The 21,251-nt window shown below is 41.4% G+C and overlaps 2 protein-coding genes across 5 annotated transcripts in view; one reads left to right on the top strand and one right to left on the bottom strand.

Annotated features, from left to right (window-relative positions):
- LOC115143998 (ubiquitin carboxyl-terminal hydrolase 22-like) overlaps positions 1-1,593 on the top strand; it is a 46,877-nt gene extending 45,284 nt beyond the window's left edge. For all 3 annotated transcript variants that reach the window (XM_029684556.2, XM_029684557.2, XM_029684558.2), the window contains one exon: positions 183-1,593. In XM_029684556.2, coding sequence (XP_029540416.1) covers positions 183-225 — 43 coding nt within the window. In that variant the 3' untranslated portion in view covers positions 226-1,593. The remainder of the gene's footprint in view (positions 1-182) is intronic.
- Position 1,594: 1 nt separating this feature from the next.
- LOC115143999 (tumor necrosis factor receptor superfamily member 13B-like) lies at positions 1,595-14,908 on the bottom strand. Of its 2 annotated transcripts, XM_029684559.2 has the most exons (5): positions 13,335-14,908; positions 12,294-12,435; positions 11,838-11,954; positions 3,627-3,923; positions 1,595-3,398 (listed from the first exon to the last, which is right to left on the bottom strand). In XM_029684559.2, exons 2-5 carry the CDS (start codon positions 12,406-12,408, stop codon positions 3,145-3,147), a joined length of 783 nt encoding a protein of 260 aa, XP_029540419.1. In that variant the 5' UTR covers positions 12,409-12,435; positions 13,335-14,908; the 3' UTR covers positions 1,595-3,144. The 2 variants fall into 2 exon arrangements, with proteins under 2 accessions (XP_029540419.1, XP_064858489.1); XM_065002417.1 differs by having other exon boundaries at positions 12,294-14,908.
- Positions 14,909-21,251: the final 6,343 nt, after the last annotated feature.

A 21,251-nucleotide genomic window follows, 5' to 3' on the forward strand; every position in this document is an offset into this window, starting at 1 on the left:
TGTTTTGTACACTCTGTGTATATTATTTCATTCAAAACTCCATCTCCCCTGTTCTTTCCATTTGTATCATTATGCAGTAGCTTCGACCTTGTGTTTTTCTTATAAGTAATTCCTCAAGATAATGAGAGAAATATATTTTGAGTGTGAAATCTTACCAGTGATTATTTTTTTCTTGTTGTCAGGTACCTTTTGTTCTACCATAAACAGTTTCTGGAGTATGAATAGCCAAGCTTCCTTCAGCACTGATGTCAACAGCCACCAAGAGTTGCGCAACAACAAAATGGCAACATAACACAAGCCTGCCTGAAACTCTACATCGGTGAAGATTTGAAGCTGTGGGAATGGAGGAACCCCGCATCCTTTCTAACTAAAAGGACACTCCACAACCAATCTGCATGGAAGCTACTACGTAGGATCTACTTGATAGGGCAGAAAGGAGGAAGAGGAGGGGGAAGATTGCAGAACGGCGAGAGAAACGAGGAGCCTTTGTTGGAAGATGAGGCGCTTCACTCTCTCGCTCTCCTCTCCTATCGTTTCGGGCAGATGAAGGAACAGTCCGAACAGTGGCCACATCTCATAAAAACAGTCAACTACACGTTGTATTATTTTCTGAAATCCATAATTCCACTCCCCCCCCTCCCCACACACACGCACACACACACACACGCACTCATCTCTCAAGTGACCAAACATTTCTGAGGGAAGACATTTGGTTGTCTAAGTTCATTATATGCATTGTTATTGCTCTGAATGCAAAACAAGCTGACAGATTATATTAAGAACATTGCAAAAACAAGAAGAGATGATTATAATCGTTGTTTGAACTTTTAGGTTTTGAAAATACTGTATGATGAATCTAGCGCACATTTGTTTTTTGTTTTTTTACTGAAAAAAAGATGGGAGGTAGAGAAAGGGAGGTTGTTGTTCTGTGAAAAGTCCCCCCCTCTTTATTTTATTTTTTCTTTGAGGGCAGGGAAAATGTAGAAGTATATTTTTATAAGTCATTTGAATCCTTGTTCACGGTTTCCAATGTTCCCCCCTCCCTCGAACCCATGTCCTTGTTATGTTGTGCAGTCAATCATGTATTTTTTTTTTAATGTATGCTTCTTCTCATGAGACTGCTGTTGTGGAGCCTTTTTCACATTTGTTGGTTGGTTTGTTTGTTTCTTGTGACGGGATAATTATTTCGTTGCTGACTTGGTTGTGAAGATGTTTCAGGTGATGCGTTGTTGTGAATAAGAAAAAGACGAGCACTATTCTGACACGGTGTGTATCCTGCCGTGGCGCGATCCGACAGTGTTAAACTTTGGCCACATGTTGCTCTTAATTGTGTGTGTGTGGGTGTACGCACATGTGTTGTGCGCATGTTTGTGTACTGAATCAGTACTTTTTTTTTTCACATGTTAATTATGTATGTTAAAGTATGTATGTATGTTAAAAAAGAAAACCAAGGTATAAACTGAGTTCCTTTATCCACGTTGCTGGAAAAGGTCAAGGGTTATTATGCTAGTCAAAAATACATCCCCCACACTTTATCTGCTGCAAGAACTGGACACTGATGGTGAGACACACAATAAAAAATCTATATCTATACTCTCGTGTGCGTCAGGGTTTTATTAACTTCTACAAGACTTACTGGAGGTCTTTGCTGAATCATGGCACAAGGAGGCCACCCACATGTGAATGTCTCCTGAGAGATGCAGCGGGTGTCATTTGGGGTGAGTACATACAGGCATAAATCATGTTCTCTGTTACTCCCTCAATACCGTTTATTGTGTATCCTTTACCACCTATTTCATTTCTGCTCTCCAGACTTCTCACATCACAGTTGTTTCTGGTCTGCATGGTGTAGGCCAGGTGAAGTTCACCATAGATGTGGCTGATCTTGGGACAGTTTAGAGTTATTGTTTTTTTTCCTCCTAATGGTTCAGGTTAGGATTGTGGAGGGCAAGCTGATCCTAGATCTGTACCTAGGGGAAACTACCCCGGAGTGGGCGTGTCATCTGTCTAGGGTGGTTTTATTGCGATTATACTAGAATGGCCATGAACCTCATGATGGTCCAAAGGTCAGCCATGATGGTCATGGTCAACCTTGGTTTGCCAGTGCTGTGATAAGATAAAACAATGAATGTGAAGAATTGATCCGCTCTGTGTGTATCAAGGCACAAGGTGAAACCAACATGCTAACACAGTAGGCAGATGGTTGGAGTCTTACAATGTTAATTAATCCAAAGGGGTAGGCAAGAGAATGGTCGTGAACAAGCAAAAAGGTCAAAACCAGATCAGACTCCAGGAGGTACAGAGTAGCAGACAGGCTCATGGTCAAGGCAAGCAGAATGGTCAGACAGGCGGGTACAAAGTCCAGAAACAGGCAAGAGTCAAAACCAGGAGGAATAGAAAAAGGAGAATGCAAAAAGTAGGAGAACGGGAAAAACGCTGGTTGACTTGGAAACATACAAGGCGAACTGGCACAAAGAGACAGGAAACACTGGGATAAATACACTGGGGAAAATAAGCGACACCTGGAGGGGGTGGAGACAATCACAAGGACAGGTGAAACATGACAGTATGGGTGTTTGCTAGCTAGCTGGCCAACCAGTTTTTGAGGAATGACACCATAAATGTGTCTAATTAACTGCCAACAAGCAAACATTCCATTCAAACAAGGCAGACAATACACAGCTATACATTGGCTCAAATCAGTTGATGATATGACTGAGACCTAAATGCAACAAGTACTGATATTTTATCATAGAGTAGCACACCGTTTTTCAAGAAAACTAAGACGTATGGTCTGTTTACATGTATTTTAGAAGGTATTTGTACAGAAAATTGGTATAAAACCAGTATCAAATGTTTTTAGAATTACAACACTATTTTAGGTTGAGTATAATTACATTACACAATTTCTAATACATCACCTGCCTTACTTTTATTTTCCTGCATCAGTAAAAGCAGGAAATGCACCACCTATGCCTCTGTCATTCATTCCAATTAGACTGGTTTTCTATTTCTCCCTGACCAAGATTGCTGCCATTTTCACCCCATTATGGAACTTTGAGGGTTTATGACATAGCCCCTCTAGTAATTTAATAGGATTTCTATGATTGCCGTAGTGTCCAGTCGGTTTCAGTTCTGCTCCTGTCAGAAGCTAGGCTGAGAGGGGGAGCAGATTATTTTTTCTGATGATCCACAAGTGAGTCGTCTAGTAGGAGTGTGGAGGTCCTGGGAGACAGCCTGCTGGTAGAGGGTGAGATGGGGTCTCTGCTGCTTCTCACCTCTGCCAGGCACTCTGAGGTCAGGGAAGCAGTGGACACACACACAGGTCTCTATTGGGCTGGACGAACGGCCCGCTGTCACACTGTTCAGCTTGGGCAGGGATGGATCCATCAGGTTGTCTAAAGATGGTACAAATGCATGCACACAGAGAAGAGAGATAAATAAGCTAAAAGAAGCCATGCTGAGTTATTTGATTGTGATCTAGGATCATTTTTGCCTTTTGGATCTTAATTAATAGGAATACATGGACGAGGGGACCTGATCCCCGATCAGCACTCCTACTCTGAGTGGCTTTATGAAGACATGCCCTGAGCTATGTTTTAGACTAGAGTTGTGCCCAAACTGACCTTTGGAGGACTTGCTGTGCTGGTTAGGCTCTTGGGCCTCCTGGCTTCCACGGCCCTGGGTGGGACTGCTCTGTGTGGCCCCTGGTCGGGGACCTCTGGCACTGGCCCTCCTCAGCAGCACAAGCAGGGCCAAAGACAGGGTCAACAGCAGCAGAGCCAGACAAAAGCCCAGCAGAGAGTACACCAGGATGACTGAGTTAGGCACACCACTGAGTAGGGAGCCCCCCTTGGTGGTAGGGTTCTGGAAGACTGTCCCATCCACAGGCCTCAGGGTTGCACTCAAGTCAGGCTGTTGGGCTTAAGGTGAATTAAATTACTTAAATTACTTAATTTAAATCCTTATTTACCTTGCAATAACATCAATGTAATGCAAAGTGAGTCTAAACAAATGTATGCACCATTTCCAAATGTCAAAGCTCTACTTCTAGGAGTTTCTCAATTCAAAAGATCAAAACCAAAAGCATTTAATCCCAAGGTTATCCTATTTAAATGTGACTGAATTAGAAAAAGACGCCAAATGGCACCCTATTCCCTAAATAGTGTACTTCTTTTGGCCAGTACCTTATGGAAGGGTGCCGTCCGGGACGTAGACAACACATTTCAGCCTTTGGCGTTGGGATGTATGGCAGCAGTTTTACGGGCTCCTGACCAATTATGCTATTTTGAGTTGTTTTTTTATTTTTTTAATGTAATGAAACAGGCAGGGAGCAGGTCTCGAACCATCGACCTTCGAGCCCGAGATCCGGCGCGCTATCGACTGTGCCGCAAAAGCATGCTCGTGCGACAGACTCGATTTCCGCGTTTATAAACCCAGGGTCGTTACAATAATATGTTTTTATATTCAGATTTTTCACCCCTACTTGTTTTGATTGGGACAGCCCCATCGCGCATTTTTTAAACGAGTGTAGGGGACTCGTCTAGATAAATGAATCAATGTCAGATCTTTGTTTTCGCTGAATCACCGTTTGGATATTTAGTAACAATTAGGCTGGGGGAAATGTTAGCTAAATTGAGGCGAGTGCTAATCATCATCTTCGTTCTAGTTTTCTCATATATTAGCTGATCAGAACAGTTTGCTAGCATCTTATACAAATGGATTTTTGCTCTTCACTCGCCTGTCATACTCCCGACCCAAAAGCCTGTGATTTGTCTGATAATCAATCAATGTGAATTTCCCCCCCACTGAATCTATGTCTGTACACGGTAGTTGGTTAGTTGATCTCCGTCTGGAAAACTGGAAGTTGTAGCTCATTTATTTGTTCGCTCATCTATCACTGATCAGAAACATGGAGCATGAAATAATGTAGCGGAAATCAAGTGTATGAATTATCTAATGACCAACGTAGAAGCCAGTATATAGCCTTAAATAGATTCCATGATGTTTTCCTATCGTCCCAATCCCACTGAAACCCAGAATTCAGACTCCTGTCTCACATGGAAACTCCTAACTGTATTCTGTAATCCATAGGTGGCATTATCAAAGCACGTCTCGCCTATGCATGTCAACATATTGCTATAACATAGTTTATAAAATTTCCTCCGCTTCTCTGCGCTGTCCCAAATGAGAGCTTTGGTAGAGAATATGTGATCATTAAATGGTTTAAGAGTAGATATGGATTTTTTTTTAACAGAGTTGGTCCCCGTTATACCTTGATATTTAAGCATTTTCATCTCCCCGTTATTCAAGCTGATCTGCTACCTGTATAGTCATCAATTCGATTTGACCAAATAGGACATTATGTGATAAGGTGCGTCTCGGTGAGAGGTGTAGGAGTCAGGCGCAGGAGAGCAGGGATTTCTGGGAAGCGTGTTTAATATATATACATAGTCCACCAATAGAAAATTGGCACAGATGAAAATCCAAAACAACGCTCTCGAAGGAACAGAAACTAGTTGTTAACCCACTGTTCCTAGGCCGTCATTGAAAATAAGAATGTGTTCTTAACTGACTTGCCTAGTAAAATAAAGGTCAAATAAAAAAATAAAAAAAGTTCCGACACTACATACAAGTGCCTAAATAGTGAAGACAATACAGAAACTCATGCCAAACGCACACGGAGGAACAAACTCAGTTCCGAAATTTAACTACACGTACGTAATAGCGAAAACAATAAACATCATAGATCATCGAACGCAAATACACACAAACTTAATCCTGCACGAATTAAGGCCGGTAATATATACACACAGAAATAAACGCAATTGAAACCAGGTGTGAAAAGGAACAGACAAAACAACCAGAAAAGGAAAAAGGGATCGGTGGCGGCTAGTAAACCGGCGACGCCGAGCGCCGCCCGAACAGGGAGAGGAGTTACCTTCGGTAGAAGTCGTGACAGACATATTATGTCATTCGTTGGACGTTATCTAGCAAGCTTAGCAACTTTGGTCGTTTTTCTTTTGTTTGACTGCGGTTACAAAGTTTGTATGATTTGACAACGCGTTGGCCAACTCAGGGACCGCTCTGTGTTAAGGTAGCCTACAGCTAAAATGCGTTGAATTAATTGTGGAACATGATAAACCTCAAAACCTGCCTGCTTAGCAATTCACAACAATGTCATTGTCGATCAAAGTTACTCTATAATTGTTTTTGTATCAGTTTTACTTGCTGTAAAATATTTACAAAGTGGCACAGCAACAATCTTTTTGGGGGAGAAACCCGAGTAAAGATATCTTGGTTTTAATTGCTTTAAATTCGCACTTGTGATTTTTTAGGTATTTCCCGGGACAAATATAAATTATTGAAACTTTGTTGATTTTCGAGAAACTTTAAGGGGCAATTTGAGATTGAAGTTCGAAGAAATGTTAAAATTATAAAATTTATTCAAAATGAAGGTGTCTGAAGTTGAACACTTGTTTCTTTTTCCATATTCCCTTGTATAGAAATAATAATTTTTGTAAATTATCCCAAGTATATTGAGGTAACTATTTGCATCAGCTTTTTAATTATAGCTGTGAGTATATATTTGAGTATATATTTGAGTATATAACCTGAGTACCATAAGTAACTGAGCTAAAAAACATTTGTAGATAAAACACAGAATATCAATTATGACACTGAGTAAATTCAGAAAATTAAACTTACAATATTAGTTCTGTAGCTGATTACATTAAGTATATCAAACTTATAATATTAGTTCTCGGACTTGAAGGACTTAAGCAGGTAAAAAAAAGAACTGTTCTGAACCTGAAAAAATGAAGTTGAATTAAATACATTTTTGAGATCCAGTTAGTTGTTTGCACTTAATATATTTGAGTTTGTTATACACTAAAAGCAATGTAAATTACACTTAAAACATCCTCCTTGTTGGATTTTAAAAAGCTGATGCAAATAGTTACCAAAAATGTTTAAGTAAAAGGGGCACAATATTTTTTACAGTGTGGGATTCTCTGCCTCTAACCCTATTACGGGGGCTGAGTCACTGGCTTACTGGTCCTCTTCCATGCTCGGGTTCGTGCCGTGGGAGAGATCTTCGTGGGCTATACTCAGCCTTGTCCCAGGGTAGTAAGTTGGTGGTTGAAGATATCCCTCTAGTAGTGTGGAGGTTGTGCTTTGGCAAAGTGGGTGGGGTTATATCCTGCTGGGTTGGCCCTGTCCAGGGGTATCGTCGCATGGGGAAACAGTGTCTCCCGAATCCTCCTGTCTCAGCCTCCAGTATTTATGCTGCAATAGTTTATGTGTCGGGGGGCTAGGGTCAGTCTGTTATATCTGGAGCATTTCTCCTGTCTTATCTGGTGTCCTGTATGAATTTAAGTATTCTCCCACTAATTCTCTCCCTCTTCCTCCCCTCCCGGAGGACCTGAGCCCTGGGACCATGTCTCAGGACTACCTGTCCTGATGACTCCTTGCTGTCCCCAGTCCACCTTGTCATGCTGCTGGTCCAGTTTAAACTGTTGTGCCTGCGGCTATGGAACACTGACCTGTTCACCGGACCTGCTACCTTGTCCCGGATCTGCTGTTTTCGACTCTCTCTCTCTACCGCACTGTTGTCTCTAACTCTGAATGCTCAGCTATGATAATCCAACTGACATTTACTCCTAAGGTGCTGACCTGTTGCACCCTCTACAATCACTGTGATTATTATTATTTGACCCTGCTGGTCATCTATGAACGTTTGAACATCTTGGCCATGTTCTGTTATAATCTCCACCCGGCACAGCCAGAAGAGGACTGGCCATCCCTCAGAGCCTGGTTCCTCTCCAGGTTTCTTCCTAGGTTCCTACCTTTCTAGGGAGTTTTTCCTAGCCACTGTGCTTCTACATCTGCATTTCTTGCTGTTTGGTGTTTTAGGCTGGGTTTCTGTATTGCACTTTGTGACATCGGCTGATGTAAAAAGGGCATTGTAAATCAATTTGATTGATTGAAAACTGTCATGGTCAAAACATACACTGCTCAAAAAAATAACACATCCTAGATCTGAATGAATGAATGAAATATTCTTATTAAATACTTTTTTCTTTACATAGTTGAATGTGCTGACAACAAAATCAAAATAAAAAAATGTAAAAAATGATCAATGGAAATCAAATTTATCAACCCATGGAGGTCTGGATTTGGAGTCACTCAACATTTAAGTGGAAAACCACACTACAGGCTGATCCAACTTTGATGTAATGTCCTTAAAACAAGTCAAAAAGAAGCTCAGTAGTGTGTGTGGCCTCCACGTGCCTGGATGACCTCCCTACAACGCCTGGGCATGCTAATGATGAGGTGGAGGGATCTCCTCCCAGACCTGGACTAAAGCATCCGCCAACTCCTGGACAGTCTGTTGTGCAACATGGCGTTGGTGGATGGAGCGAGACATGATGTCCCAGATGTGCTCAATTGGATTCAGGTCTGGGGAACGGGCGGGCCAGTCCATAGCATCAATGCCTTCCTCTTGAAGGAACTGCTGACACACTCCAGCCACATGAGGTCTAGCATTGTCTTGCATTCGGAGGAACCCAGGGCCAACCGCACCAGCATATGGTCTCACAAGGGGTCTGAGGATCTGATCTCGGTACCTAATGGCAGTCAGGCTACCTCTGTCGAGCACATGGAGTGCTGTGCGGCCCCCCAAAGAAATGCCACCCCACACCAGGACTGACCCACCGCCAAACCGGTCATGCTGGAGGATGTTACAGGCAGCAGAACGTTCTCCACGGCGTCTCCAGACTTTGTCACATCTGTCACGTGCTCAGTGTGAACCTGCTTTCATCTGTGAAGAGCACAGGGCGCCAGTGTCGAATTTACCAATCTTGGTCTTCTCTGGCAAATGCCAAACGTCCTGCACGGTGTTGGGCTGTAAGCACAACCCCCACCTGTGGACGTTGGGCCCTCATACCACCCTCATGGAGTCTGTTTCTGACCGTTTGAGCAGACACATGTACATTTGTGGCCTGCTGGAGGTCATTTTGCAGGGCTCTGGCAGTGCTCCTCCTGCTCCTCCTTGCACAAAGGCAGGGGTAGCGGTCCTGCTGCTGGGTGGTTGCCCTCCTACGGCCTCCTCCACGTCTCCTGATGTACTGGCCTGTCTCCTGGTAGCACCTCCATGCTCTGGACACTACGCTGACAGACACAGCAAACCTTCTTGCCACAGCTCGCATTGATGTGCCATCCTGGATGAGCTGCACTACCTGAGCCACTTGTGTGGGTTGTAGACTCCGTCTCATGCTACCACTAGAGTGAAAGCACCGCCAGCATTCAAAAGTGACCAAAACATCAGCCAGGAAGCATAGGAACTGAGAAGTGGTCTGTGTTCCCCACCTGCAGAACCACTCCTTTATTGGGGGTGTCTTGCTAATTGCCTTTTATTTCCACCTGTTGTCTATTCCATTTGCACAACAGCATGTGAAATTTATTGTCAATCAGTGTTGCTTCCTAAGTGGACAGTTAGATTTCACAGAAGTGTGATTGACTCGGAGTTACATTGTGTTGTTTAAGTGTTCCCTTTATTTCTTTGAGCAGTGTATATATTCAATGGTTGTAAACATGGGAAGACGTCTGTCCGTAATAAAGAGATGCTCTACTTTTTTGACACCACACTCCAAAAAGCAAGTCCTGCAGGCTCTAGTTTTGTTTTATCCTGATTATAGATTTTAAAGTAGATTTAAGTCAACACTAACTCGGCCACTCAGAAACATTAACTGTCTTCTTGGTAAGGAACTCCAGTGTACTGTAGATTTGGCTTTGTGTTTTAGGTTATTGTCCTGCTGAAAGATTAATCTCCCAGTGTCTGGTGGAAAGCAGACTAAACCAGGTTTTACTCGAGGATTTTGCCTGTGCTTAGCTCCATTCTGTTTCTTTTTTACCCTGAAAAACTCCCGTCCTTAACGATTACAAGCATACCCATAACATGATGTAGCCACCACTAAGATTGAAAATATGGAGAGTGGTACTCAGTAATGTGTTGGATTTACTTCAAACATAACACTTTTTATTCAGGACAAAAAGTGAATTGCTTTGCCAAATGTTTTGCAGTATTAGGGGTGGCAGGGTAGCCTAGTGGTTAGAGTGTTGGACTAGTAACCGAAAGGTTGCAAGTTTGAGTCCCTGAGCTGACAAGGTACAAATCTGTCGTTCTGCCCCTGAACAGGCAGTTAACCCACTGTTCCTAGGCCGTCATTGAAAATAAGAATTTGTTCTTAACTGACTTGCCTAGTAAAATAAAGGTAAAAATTAAATTACTTTTGTACCTTGTTTCAAACAGGATGCATGTTTTGGAATATTTTTTAATTCTGTACAGGCTTCCTTCTTTTCACTCTGTCAATTAGGTTAGTATTGTGGAGTAACTACAATGTTGGTACATCCAAAGTGTTCTATTATCACAGCCGTTAAACTCTGTAACTGTTTTATTGGCCTTATGGTGAAATCCCTGTGTGGTTTCCTTCCTCTCCGGCAACTGAGTTAGGAGAGAGGCCTGTATCTTTGCAGTGACTGGGTGTATTGATACAGCATTCAAAGTGTCAATAATAACATCACCATGCTCAAAGGGATATATAATGTATGCCCCCCCCGTCCCCCTAATCTACCAATAGGTGCACTTGTTTGCAAGGCATTGGAAAAGCTCCCCGGTCTTTGTGGTTGAATCTGTGTTTGAACACTGCTCAATTGAAGGACCTACAGATAATTGTATGTGTGGGGTACAGATATGAGGTAGTCATTCAAAAGTCAAGGTAAACACTATTATTGCACACAGAATGAGTCCATGCAACTAATTGTGTGACTTGTTAAGCAAATTTTTACTCCTGAACTTATTTAGTCTTGCCATAACAAAGGGGTTGAATACTTATTGACTCATAACATTAAAGCTTTACATTTTATTAATTAGTTTAAAACTATATATATATATATATAATTACACTTTGACATTATGGGGATTGTGTGTAGGCCAGTGACAAAAACATCTCAATTGAATCCATTTTAAATTCAGGTTGTAACACAACAAAATGTGAAAAAAGTCAAGGGGTGTGATGATGACATGACTCTATACATAACTGAGCGACGCGTTAAATCTTTGTGTTCCGTGAAGGAACCCATAGTGGCGTGTCTGATGGGGTATGTACACTACCGGTCGAAAGTTTTAGAACACCTACTCATTCAAGGATTTTTCTTTATTAGTTTCTACATTTTAGAAAAATAGTGAAGACATCAAAACTATGAAATAATACATATGGAATCATGTAGTAACCAAAAAGATGTTAAACAAATCAAAATATGTATTATATTTGAGATTCTTCAAATAGCCAGCCTTTGCCTTGATGACAGCTTTGCACACTGTATCTAGACTGATTTGTATTTAGCTGAGCCTGCTAGCTAGTTACATTTCGGTTAGCGAGAAATTGCTGTGAAGTCATTGAAATAACTTAAAAATAACGATTAAGGTAGCCACAGTATGTAATCTAACTCAACACTTAACTACTACAAACTCATTTAAATTACAATAAATAAAGGTTAACGTATTTGTTTTCCACTGTCCAGTGGCAGCACAAGTGGGGCATTTGATTTGCGAACTCATCACATGATCAGCGTGTCATCAGCAACACTAAAAAAGTACTTCTAGGTCATGGAATTTTGGACCAATTTTCAAAATAAAAAATGTCTAAATATTGGATCGTCAGCCAGAAACTATTTTGGAGATGGCTGTAGGCTCAATTAATTATTTAGTAGTGTACAAACTCTTATGACTGTTTGTGAGAGCTGTCTGTGTATGTGTGTACCTGCCTGCCACTCACTCTGACATTGGTGGGAACACTCTGAGGGATGGTTGCCACACACAACAGCACACGTCAGACACTTCTTCAACAGCCTGTCGTAGTACTGCCCTGGGACTGCCTTACACCCTAGAGAAACTGGCACAAACATACACACAATGGCACGGGAATGGTATACGTATTATAAAATGTCTTTGTTTTGACACGAAATGGCTACTATGTATCAATCACAATTGCACTAGACTATACTTGTTACTTAACCCCACAAAAAGGATCTTGAGATTCATTGATCTTTGTGTGAGCCTTTTACCACTGATATAACACCATAGAATGAAATATAACATGTATGTTATGTGTATAACTTTGAGGACTGAGTCATATGGACAATCGTGTGGTGCATTGGCCTCTCATTGACTTCTTAAGTGTATGTGTTATTTCCTCCGGTGAGCGTTTGTGTGTGTGTGTGTGTGAACTTACCACAGTACTCGATGCATCTGAGGTGGTGGTGAGGCTGCTGGCAGACCATCTGACAGGTCAGACACTTCCTCACCAAGCCATCCCAGAAGTGACCCTCAGGACAGCCAAACCCCATGGCTCAGCTCAGGTGTCAACTCACACTCTGACTCATTGAATGTCAGGCAGAGGAAAATCAGGGTCAGTTCATGGAATCCTTGCGTAATCAGCTTTGTGTCACTTGGTTGGGAATGATTCAAACCTGACACGAATCAAGTTGATTTGGGGGTGTTAGGCGTCCAGATTTTACATGACTTTATGATGGACTTCCTTAGATTTTGTGTTCTATTTTTCTTCTTTACTTTTAGATGGTGTAGGTTCGTCTACAGGCAGACAAGCAGGCTCAAACAAACAAATTGATGAATTACTCATGTACTGTATATTATTCTGTCCAAGTAACTCTAGAAGGTATCAGAAGAGAGGACAAGCCTCTATACACAACTTCAAAGATTTAAATGCACTTTACTTGACAGAGGCATACTGCGCTGTGCTCCACTGGGCACAAAATCACTGAGCTGGAGAAATGACACGCTCTACAAATAAAGCTACGCCTCGCCTTGGTCTTCAACTTCATAAAATTGACTTGTACATTTGTTCTTATCTGTGAATTTGCCTAAATCACTCTCCAACAATAGCATTTTACGCCTTTACTGATTATTCAGTCCTTTTACCACACATGATGTGATCAATGGTGTCTTTGTTGGTGTAACACTCTATAGCATAAGCAATGGCTCATTGCTTACACCATGTAAGTCATGTATTCAAGGCATGATGTTGATCTTTAAGTCTGCATATCCGATAAGTAAACATTTAAATAATTATGTTCTCCTTCAATACCATTCCCAGGTGTTCTATGAATAATCAAAGACAACATCCATCTTTTAAAAAGTTATAAACCATGAACAGCTTACTCATTAACCAGCTCACTTGTAACTAAAAATACATCTCATCATGGAATGTAATAATAATGCCCAATGTAATAAAACACAATATCGTATGACTTACCTACAGAGAGAAGAAAGACATCTGAGGACCTCAGCTTGAAATGTGCCCCTCTTGCAGTGACCTTGGGCTACATGTATTTGAGTAAGGGGCTGATTTGGGTGCAACCACAATGCATTTTCTGGGACTTCCCCCTTGCACTGAAGGTAAGCTCTTCTCCAGTTATGATGAGTCAGGCTTGATAGGTGTGAATTGTGACTAAAATGTGGAGTTTTGTCATATCTATGTATATACTACTACTAAGAAATATGAATTTGCCTACCTTTCCCAAATGTTGAATGAGACCATAAGTCATTTTCAGTGGTGTGTCATTTATACATGGTACAATGTCAGTTTCATGTCAAGTTCATGGAGAATGCAGACTTGGAGAGCAATATACCGTACAGTTCTTATATTGCACTAGACTTCCATGACCATCTTACTATGCTTTTCGAAAGAGCATGCACTCATCTGTCCTGCATAACCATATTCTGTTCATTTGCACAGGTGTTTTGCAGAATGACAATTGTCTGTTTTTAATAGTAACGTGACAGAGAGGTTACATACAGTATGCATGCATATCTGTTTTATAAGCTCCCGTTCATAAATATTGCTAGACTTACACACAGCAGATTTACTTTAAATCCATGTTTATGTTTTCACATACATGCAAGTAGTTTGTAGATGAAGTTGTAATAACAGCGTCAACTCAGTGGCCTTGTGGTTAGAGTGTCCACCCTGAGATCGGAAGGTTGAGCGTTTGATCCCAGGCAGATTCATACTAAAGACTGTGGAAATGGGACCTGATGTGTCTCTGCTTGGCAGGTAGCATTAAGGAGATATAATTGGGGGGTAAGGCTCTGCTGTAGAATAGCCACATACTTTCCAGGGGCTATACTTGTACATCAAGCTGCTTCACGCTACAGACACAGGAGATAAGCTCCTGCTCTCCTATGAGCTGTTCCGGCTCGCTCATGCAAGGCTACTTAGGGGAGACCAGGGTTTGTTGTATCATGGTTTGGTTGTATCATGGGTTGGTTGTATCATAGGTTGGTTGTATCATGGGTTGGTTGTATCATGGGTTTTTTATCCCGGTGCTTATTACTACCAATCCAGAGGGCACTGTGTAATAATTCTACACTTAAAATGTGTGAATTGTTGGAAAGAACTCATCCACCTGGTCAATTAATATCAGCATGACAAAGCATTTTGGTGATGGGAATGTACTGTATGTGTTTTTCTATGCATTGATATTTTCTTGAATTATCGAAGTATCAAATTATATTAATCACATGGGCCGAATACAACAGGTGTGGTCTTACGAGCCCTTTCCCAACAATGCAGAGTTAAATAGTAAGAAAAATAGCAAAAATAAATAGGAAATAGTAACACAATAAAATAGCAATAATGAGGTTATAGACAAGGACTACCAGTACCGAGTTATAGACAAGGACTACCAGTACCGAGTCAATGTGCTGGGGTACGAAGTAGTTGAGGTGATTGAGGTAATATGTAATGTACAGGTAGGTAGGGGTAAAAGTGACTAGGCAATCAGGATAGATAATAAACGGATAATTAACAGAGTAGCAGCAGCGGGTGTGAAAGTGTGTCTGTGTGTGTGTGTGTGTGTGTGTGTCGTCAATATGCATGTGTGTGTATGTTTTGTTTGTGTGTGTGTTTTTTTTTTAAGGGGTTGGATCAGCTTAATATTGCGGAAAGATTGTTGCTTCCATCAATGTAATTGTCTGCGTCATTTCCAATCCCCTATATATTTTTGGGGTAAATATATATATACATACACGTACGCATACATCTACACATATATACATACCTATATAGATATACATACTTTTTAAAGAATATACCTTTATTATTCCCCGCAAACCCTACCACCCTTCCCCCCAATTGGAGTAAACTAATAAACACTTAGGCTTCTACCTTCAGATTATACATCTTATACACATTTTACAGACACAATCTATTTTACAATAGTTATATTTGGTTTGTTTTTAGTTCTTCCTCTATTTATGATGTCCATCCAGTTTGATTTCTATTTGTAACTGTGCTATTTCGCAACATTTCAGAACCCATATACATTTTACAGACCCTGTATGTTTTACATTGGTTATCTTGATGTTCTTAGTCCCACCCTTCATTCCCCTTCAACCCCTCCCATCTATCTCTTAACACCATCCATTTTGGATTTCTATTTGCCATATATTTTTAAACTGTGTGTGAGCAAATTTTGTGTGTGTGTGTGTGTGTGTGTGTGTGTGTGTGTGTGTGTGTGTGTGTGTGTGTGTGTGTGTGTGTGTGTGTGTGTGTGTGTGTGTGATGGGGTGTCGGTGTAGTAGTATGTGTGAGTGTGTGGTTAGAGTCCAGTGAGTGTGCATAGAGTCAGTGCAAGAAAAATACGAGTCAATGCAAATAGTCCAGGTAGCCAATTGATTAAGTTTTCAGCAGTCATGGCTTGGGGTTAGAAGCTGTTCAGGAACCTTTTGGTCCCTGTCTTAGCGCTCCAGTACCGCCTGCCGTGCAGAATCACAGAGAACAGTCAATGACTTGGGTGGCTGGAGTCTTTGGCAATTATTATAGCCTTCCTCTGACACCGCTTGGTATAGAGTTCCTGATGATGTTGGAGGGCACTGTGGTGTTGAACGCTGAGCTGTAGTCAATGAACAGCATTTTCATGTCGGTGTTCCTTTTGTCCAGGTGGGAAAGGGAATCTGTGGATCTGTTGGGGCGGAATGCGAATTGGAGTGGGTCCAGGGTGTCTGGGATGATGGTGTTATTGTGAGCCATGACCAGCCTTTCAAATCATTTCATGGCTACAGATGTGAGCAATGTGGTAACTAGCATTATAGTTAGCATTTTTGCCAGGTTTGGGGATTGTTGTCACATGGAATCTGGGGTTGTAACTATCAACTCCATTATGAAAAGAAAATGGGGATTGGTTGTCGCAATCTAACTAATTTTAACCATATTGTTCAGGGTACATTGCCCCTGTCAGCATACAGTAAATCCCAAGCTCTTTTGTGCTTGTGCTATAAAGAGCTCCCTTTGTTGCTTCTCTCTCACACACATATTTTTTTCTGTCACATACCCACACACATGCATGTGCATACACACACACGCACACACAAAATATGTTGTTCTCAAGGCATAAAACACTGCATTTTCTCAGGAATATCGTTTGATCAATGAAAATATATTTTTAAGACTGTATGCCATGTTGCTTTATTTCCTGTTACAAAAAGAATAAGCTACTAGCAAACATTGTGACAAGTTGACTGGCTAATAACTACATGTTGGAATTAGATATGAGGATAAAAAGGGTCTCCATTTTACCCCAAGACTTTGGTCTTTCTATACATTTTTAAATGAGTCATACAAACTGGTGGTTTGGAATTCCCATTGTCAGAGCCTAGCCCATGATATATAGATGACTTACACTGAGCATACCAACAGTAGGAACACCATCCTAATATTGAGTCGCACCCCACCATCTCCCTTTTTTTGCCCATAGACTCTACAAGATGTCGAAAGCGTTCGACAAGGATGCTGGGCATTGTTGACTCCAATGCTACCCACAGTTGTGTCAAGTTGGCTGGGTGACCTTTGGGTGGTGGACCGTTCTTGATACACACAGGAAACTGTTGTGTGAAAAACCCAGCAGTGTTGCAGTTCATGACACACTTAAACTGTTGCACCTGGCAGTGGCTCCCGAGTGGTGAAGCGGTCTAAGGCACTGCATCTCAGTGCAAGAGGTGTCACTACAGTCCTAGGTTCAAATCCAGGATGCATCACATCTGGCCGTGATTGGGAGTCCCGTAGGGCGGCCCACAATTGGCCCAGCGTCGTCCAGGTTTGCCCCGGGGTAAGCCGTCATTGTAAATAAGAATTTCTTCTTAACTGACTTGCCTAGTTAAATAAAGGGTAAATAAAACCTACTACCATACCCTGTTCAAAGGCACTTAAATATTTTGTCTTGCCCATTCACCCTTTGAATGGCTGTCACGGATCCCTTTGGAACTGTGTCATTAGGCACACCTAGACCCCATTCCCACTGATTGTAATTGTTTAAAGGTGCACTTTGGTTTCCATCGGGGTGTCGATTATTGTTCCAATGTCCGTTGGTCGTGTGAGTACCTGTGCTGTGTTGTTTTGGCTTTCGTGCCGCTTGTATTGTGCAGATGATTACGGGTCTCGTCCCGTGTGGTATCATTGTCCGCTTGTGTATTTATTCGAGGTACACCTGGCTCTTTTGTTTGGGTCTCAACCCTGTGTTTTGTATACGTGTTTGTTTGGTCTTCATCCCCGTGCATTTACATGGCACACTAATTTGTGTAAATAAAAAACACAATTACGCATTCCTGCACCTGTCTCCCTGTCACGTTCGACATAAGGAATGGACCAAGCCGCAGCATGCGTAGAGTTACACATTTTAATAAATAGAAACTCACCAAACAAAACAAACAAGCACAAACTAAACATGACTACTTACAGGCAGCTACACAAACACAAGATCCCACAAACCACAAAGGGGAAATGGCTGCCTAAATATGATCCCCAATCAGAGACAACGATAAACAGCTGCCTCTGATTGGGAACCATAACAGGCCAACATCGACATATAAAAGCCTAGATGACCCACCCTAAATCCCACCCCGACCTAACCGACATAGATAATAAAAGCTCTCTATGGTCAGGGCGTGACACTCCCGATGCCTTTATACCAACTTGACAATGGCACACATACACATTCCGTGTCTCAATTGTCCAATAATCTTTCTTTAACCTTTCTCCTCATCCTTAATTTACACTGAAGTGGATTTAACAAGTGACATCAATAAGGGATCCTAGCTGTCATCTGGATTCCACTGGTCAGTCTATGCCATGGAAAGACCAGGTGTTCTTAATATTTTGTGTACTCAGTGTATGTACAGTATGCTTTTGCTGAGAACCAACCCTGGTATCCCCTACTTACTTTAAAAACAACACAACTGCAAAGGAAGGGAATTTGCAATGACTTCACAGCTATACAGATCTGTGTGTTGAGTCACTGTGAAACTAAAACCGGCGACACATAATTGTACCCTCCTCTGCACCTGGTGTACCAGTTCTCTGTGTGCTAGTAGACATCATGTAGAAACAGGCAGCCTGTTTTTGAACAGTTCACCTACAGAAACCTACTAACTCTCAGAATAGGCCTACAAACAGATGTTCAGTCAAATAGGAGGAAGAAGAAAAACCCAAACAAGTCAACACACTTAATCCTCAACAGCACTGGAAATGCTAACAAATTTGTCAACCCAAACGAGTGAAGCCAGCCATTTTTAAATGGAACTGTTTTAATTGCAAATAGTAGTAGCAATAGAAATATTAGTAATAATAGTAGTAGTAGTAGTATTAGTAGTAGTAACAACAACAGTAGCAACAATATGACATATTTACAAAAAACAGACATTTGATATGAAACCAACATAAATGCTACAGTGGATTTTGAACACAATAAGAAATCGAACAAATGATCTCAACCCAGGTATTCTCAGATAAACCATTTAGGATCTCACAATGTCTGTTTGTTTGGCTGTATGGACAAAGAGCCTTCTTCAAGCCTAACAGAGTAAGTACAGTCAGGTCCATAATTATGGGCACGCTTGATAAAGATGAGCAAAAAATACTGTATAAAATCAATTTTACAAATACTGAGCTATATTGTATGCTCCAAACAAATGGGAAACATTATGCTATGCTATTACAGTTGCTCAGATAAAGAGATTTTGTTGAACAAGTAATACAAAAACAAAAATCAACAACAAAAAACATAGGGGTCAAAATGATTGGTACCCCTGTATTCAATAGTCTAGCACTCTACCCTTGCGAGGATAACGTCACTGAGCCACCAAGGAGCTCTATTTTTACATCATCTGAACATAGCACTGTTTCCAATCCAAGTGCCAATGCCATTTATCAAACTTTCGCCAGTGCTATGGGCAGATAACATGAAATATGCAGTGCCTTTGGAATGTATTCAGACCCCTCGACTTTTCCACATTTTGTTACGTTACAGATTTATTCTAATCCTGTTTTCTCCACGTCAATCTACACACAATATCCCATAATGACAAAGCAAAAAAAGTAAAAAAAAAAAAGAAAGTTTGCTAATTTATTACAAATAAAAATGACATTTACAAAAGTATTCAGACCCTTTAATCAGCAGTACTTTGTTAAGCGCCATTGGCAGCGATCACAGCTTCGAGTCTTCTTGGTTATGACGCTAAAAGCTTGCCACAAATGTATTTGGGGAGTTTCTCCCATTCTTCTCTGCAGATCCTCTCAAGCTCTGTCAGGTTGGATGGGGAGCGTTGCTGTACAGCTATTTTCAGGTCTCTCCAGAGATGTTCGATCAGGTTTGCCTAGTTAAATAAAGGTTAAATATAAATAAAAAATAAGTCCGGACTCTGGCTGGGCCACTCAAGGACATTCAGAAACTTGTCTTGAAGCCACTCCTGCATTGTCTTGGCTGTGTGCTTAGGGTTGTTGTCCTGTTGGAAGGTGAACCTCCGCCCCAGTCTGAGGTCCCGCGAGCTCTGGATCAGGTTTTCATCAAGGATCTCTCTGTATTTTGCTCCATTCATCTTTGTCTCGATCCTGACTAGTCTCCCAGTCCCTGCCGCTGATAAACACCCCCACAGCATGATTTTGCCACCACCATTCTTCACCGTAGGGATGGTGCCAGGTTTTCCTCCAGACATGACGCTTGGCATTCAGGCCAAAGAGTTCAATCTTGGTTTCATCAGACCAAAGAAACTTGGCTCTCATGGTTCTGAGAGTCTTTAGGTGCCTTTTGGCAAACGCCAAGCAGGTTTTGATGTACCTTTTATTGAGGAGTGGCTCAGAAAGTTGTCCTTCTGGAAGGTTCTCCCATCTCCACAGAGGAACTCTAGAGCTCTGTCAGAGTGACCATTGGGTTCTTGGTCACCTCCCTGACCAAGGCCCTTCTCTCCCGATTGCTCAGTTTGGACAGGCGGCCAGCTCTAGGAAGACTCTTGGTGGTCTCGGCACTCTATGGACAATTCCTTTGACCTGAGGGTCATAGTGCATTTCCAGGTGGACTCCAATCAAGTTGTAGAAACATCTCAAGTTTCGAGTGCCATACCAAAGGGTCTGAATACATTTTAATAAATTAGCAAACAAAATTAAAACCTGTTTTCACTGTCATTATGGGGTATTGTGTGTAGATTGCTAAGGATTTATATTTTTAAAATCCATTTTAGAGTAAGGCTGTAACATATCAAAATATGGAAAAAGTCAAGGGGTCTGAATACTTTCCTGAAGGCACTGTAGCTCATTGAATAACAGAAGCATATGCAGAAAAGTAACTCATACTTACGGTAAAATTTGGTGTTATGACGCTAGTCCTGTGGTCAACAGCATCATTAACTTTACCAAGTACCAAGACATTTTTTGCCAAAAACCTGGTTACCTCGGCCAGGAGTCTGACGTTTGGCCTCAAGTGGATCTTCCAGCAACACTTTAACTCCAAGCACTAATCAAAATCCACAAAGGAATGTTTAATTTACCACAAAATCAACATTTTGCAATGGCTATCTCAGTCTCCAGACTTGAACCCCTTTGAAAACCTGTGGTTTGAATTGAAGAGGGCAGTCTATAAGAGCAGGCGAGGGATATCATGGATCTGGAAAGATTCTGTAAGATCCTTCCTAACATGTTCACCAACCTATTTTTCTTCTTTTTTTTATGTAAAGGCTCAGCCTTGTTATCCTCGCAAGGGAGGGTGCAAGAGTGTTATAAAAAAAACATGGGTGCTAAAAATGTAGAACCATATATTTTTTAAAGGATTTTTTATTACTTGTTAAACAAAATCCACTTTCTCTGAGGAATTGTATTATCAAGGGTTCCAATAATCATGGACCT

This window comes from Oncorhynchus nerka, linkage group LG16, assembly GCF_034236695.1.
Source record: "Oncorhynchus nerka isolate Pitt River linkage group LG16, Oner_Uvic_2.0, whole genome shotgun sequence".
Taxonomy (NCBI): domain Eukaryota; kingdom Metazoa; phylum Chordata; class Actinopteri; order Salmoniformes; family Salmonidae; genus Oncorhynchus; species Oncorhynchus nerka.

Bases quoted from the DNA above. Each gene is read 5' to 3' on its own strand.
- LOC115143999 (XM_029684559.2), bottom strand. From the start codon at position 12,408: ATGGGGTTTGGCTGTCCTGAGGGTCACTTCTGGGATGGCTTGGTGAGG. The intron at 11,955-12,293 runs GTAAGTTCACAC...TGTTTGTGCCAG, and splicing joins CAGATGCATCGAGTACTGTG to TTTCTCTAGGGTGTAAGGCA. The intron at 3,399-3,626 runs GTCAGTTTGGGC...TACCATCTTTAG, and splicing joins GCACAGCAAGTCCTCCAAAG to ACAACCTGATGGATCCATCC.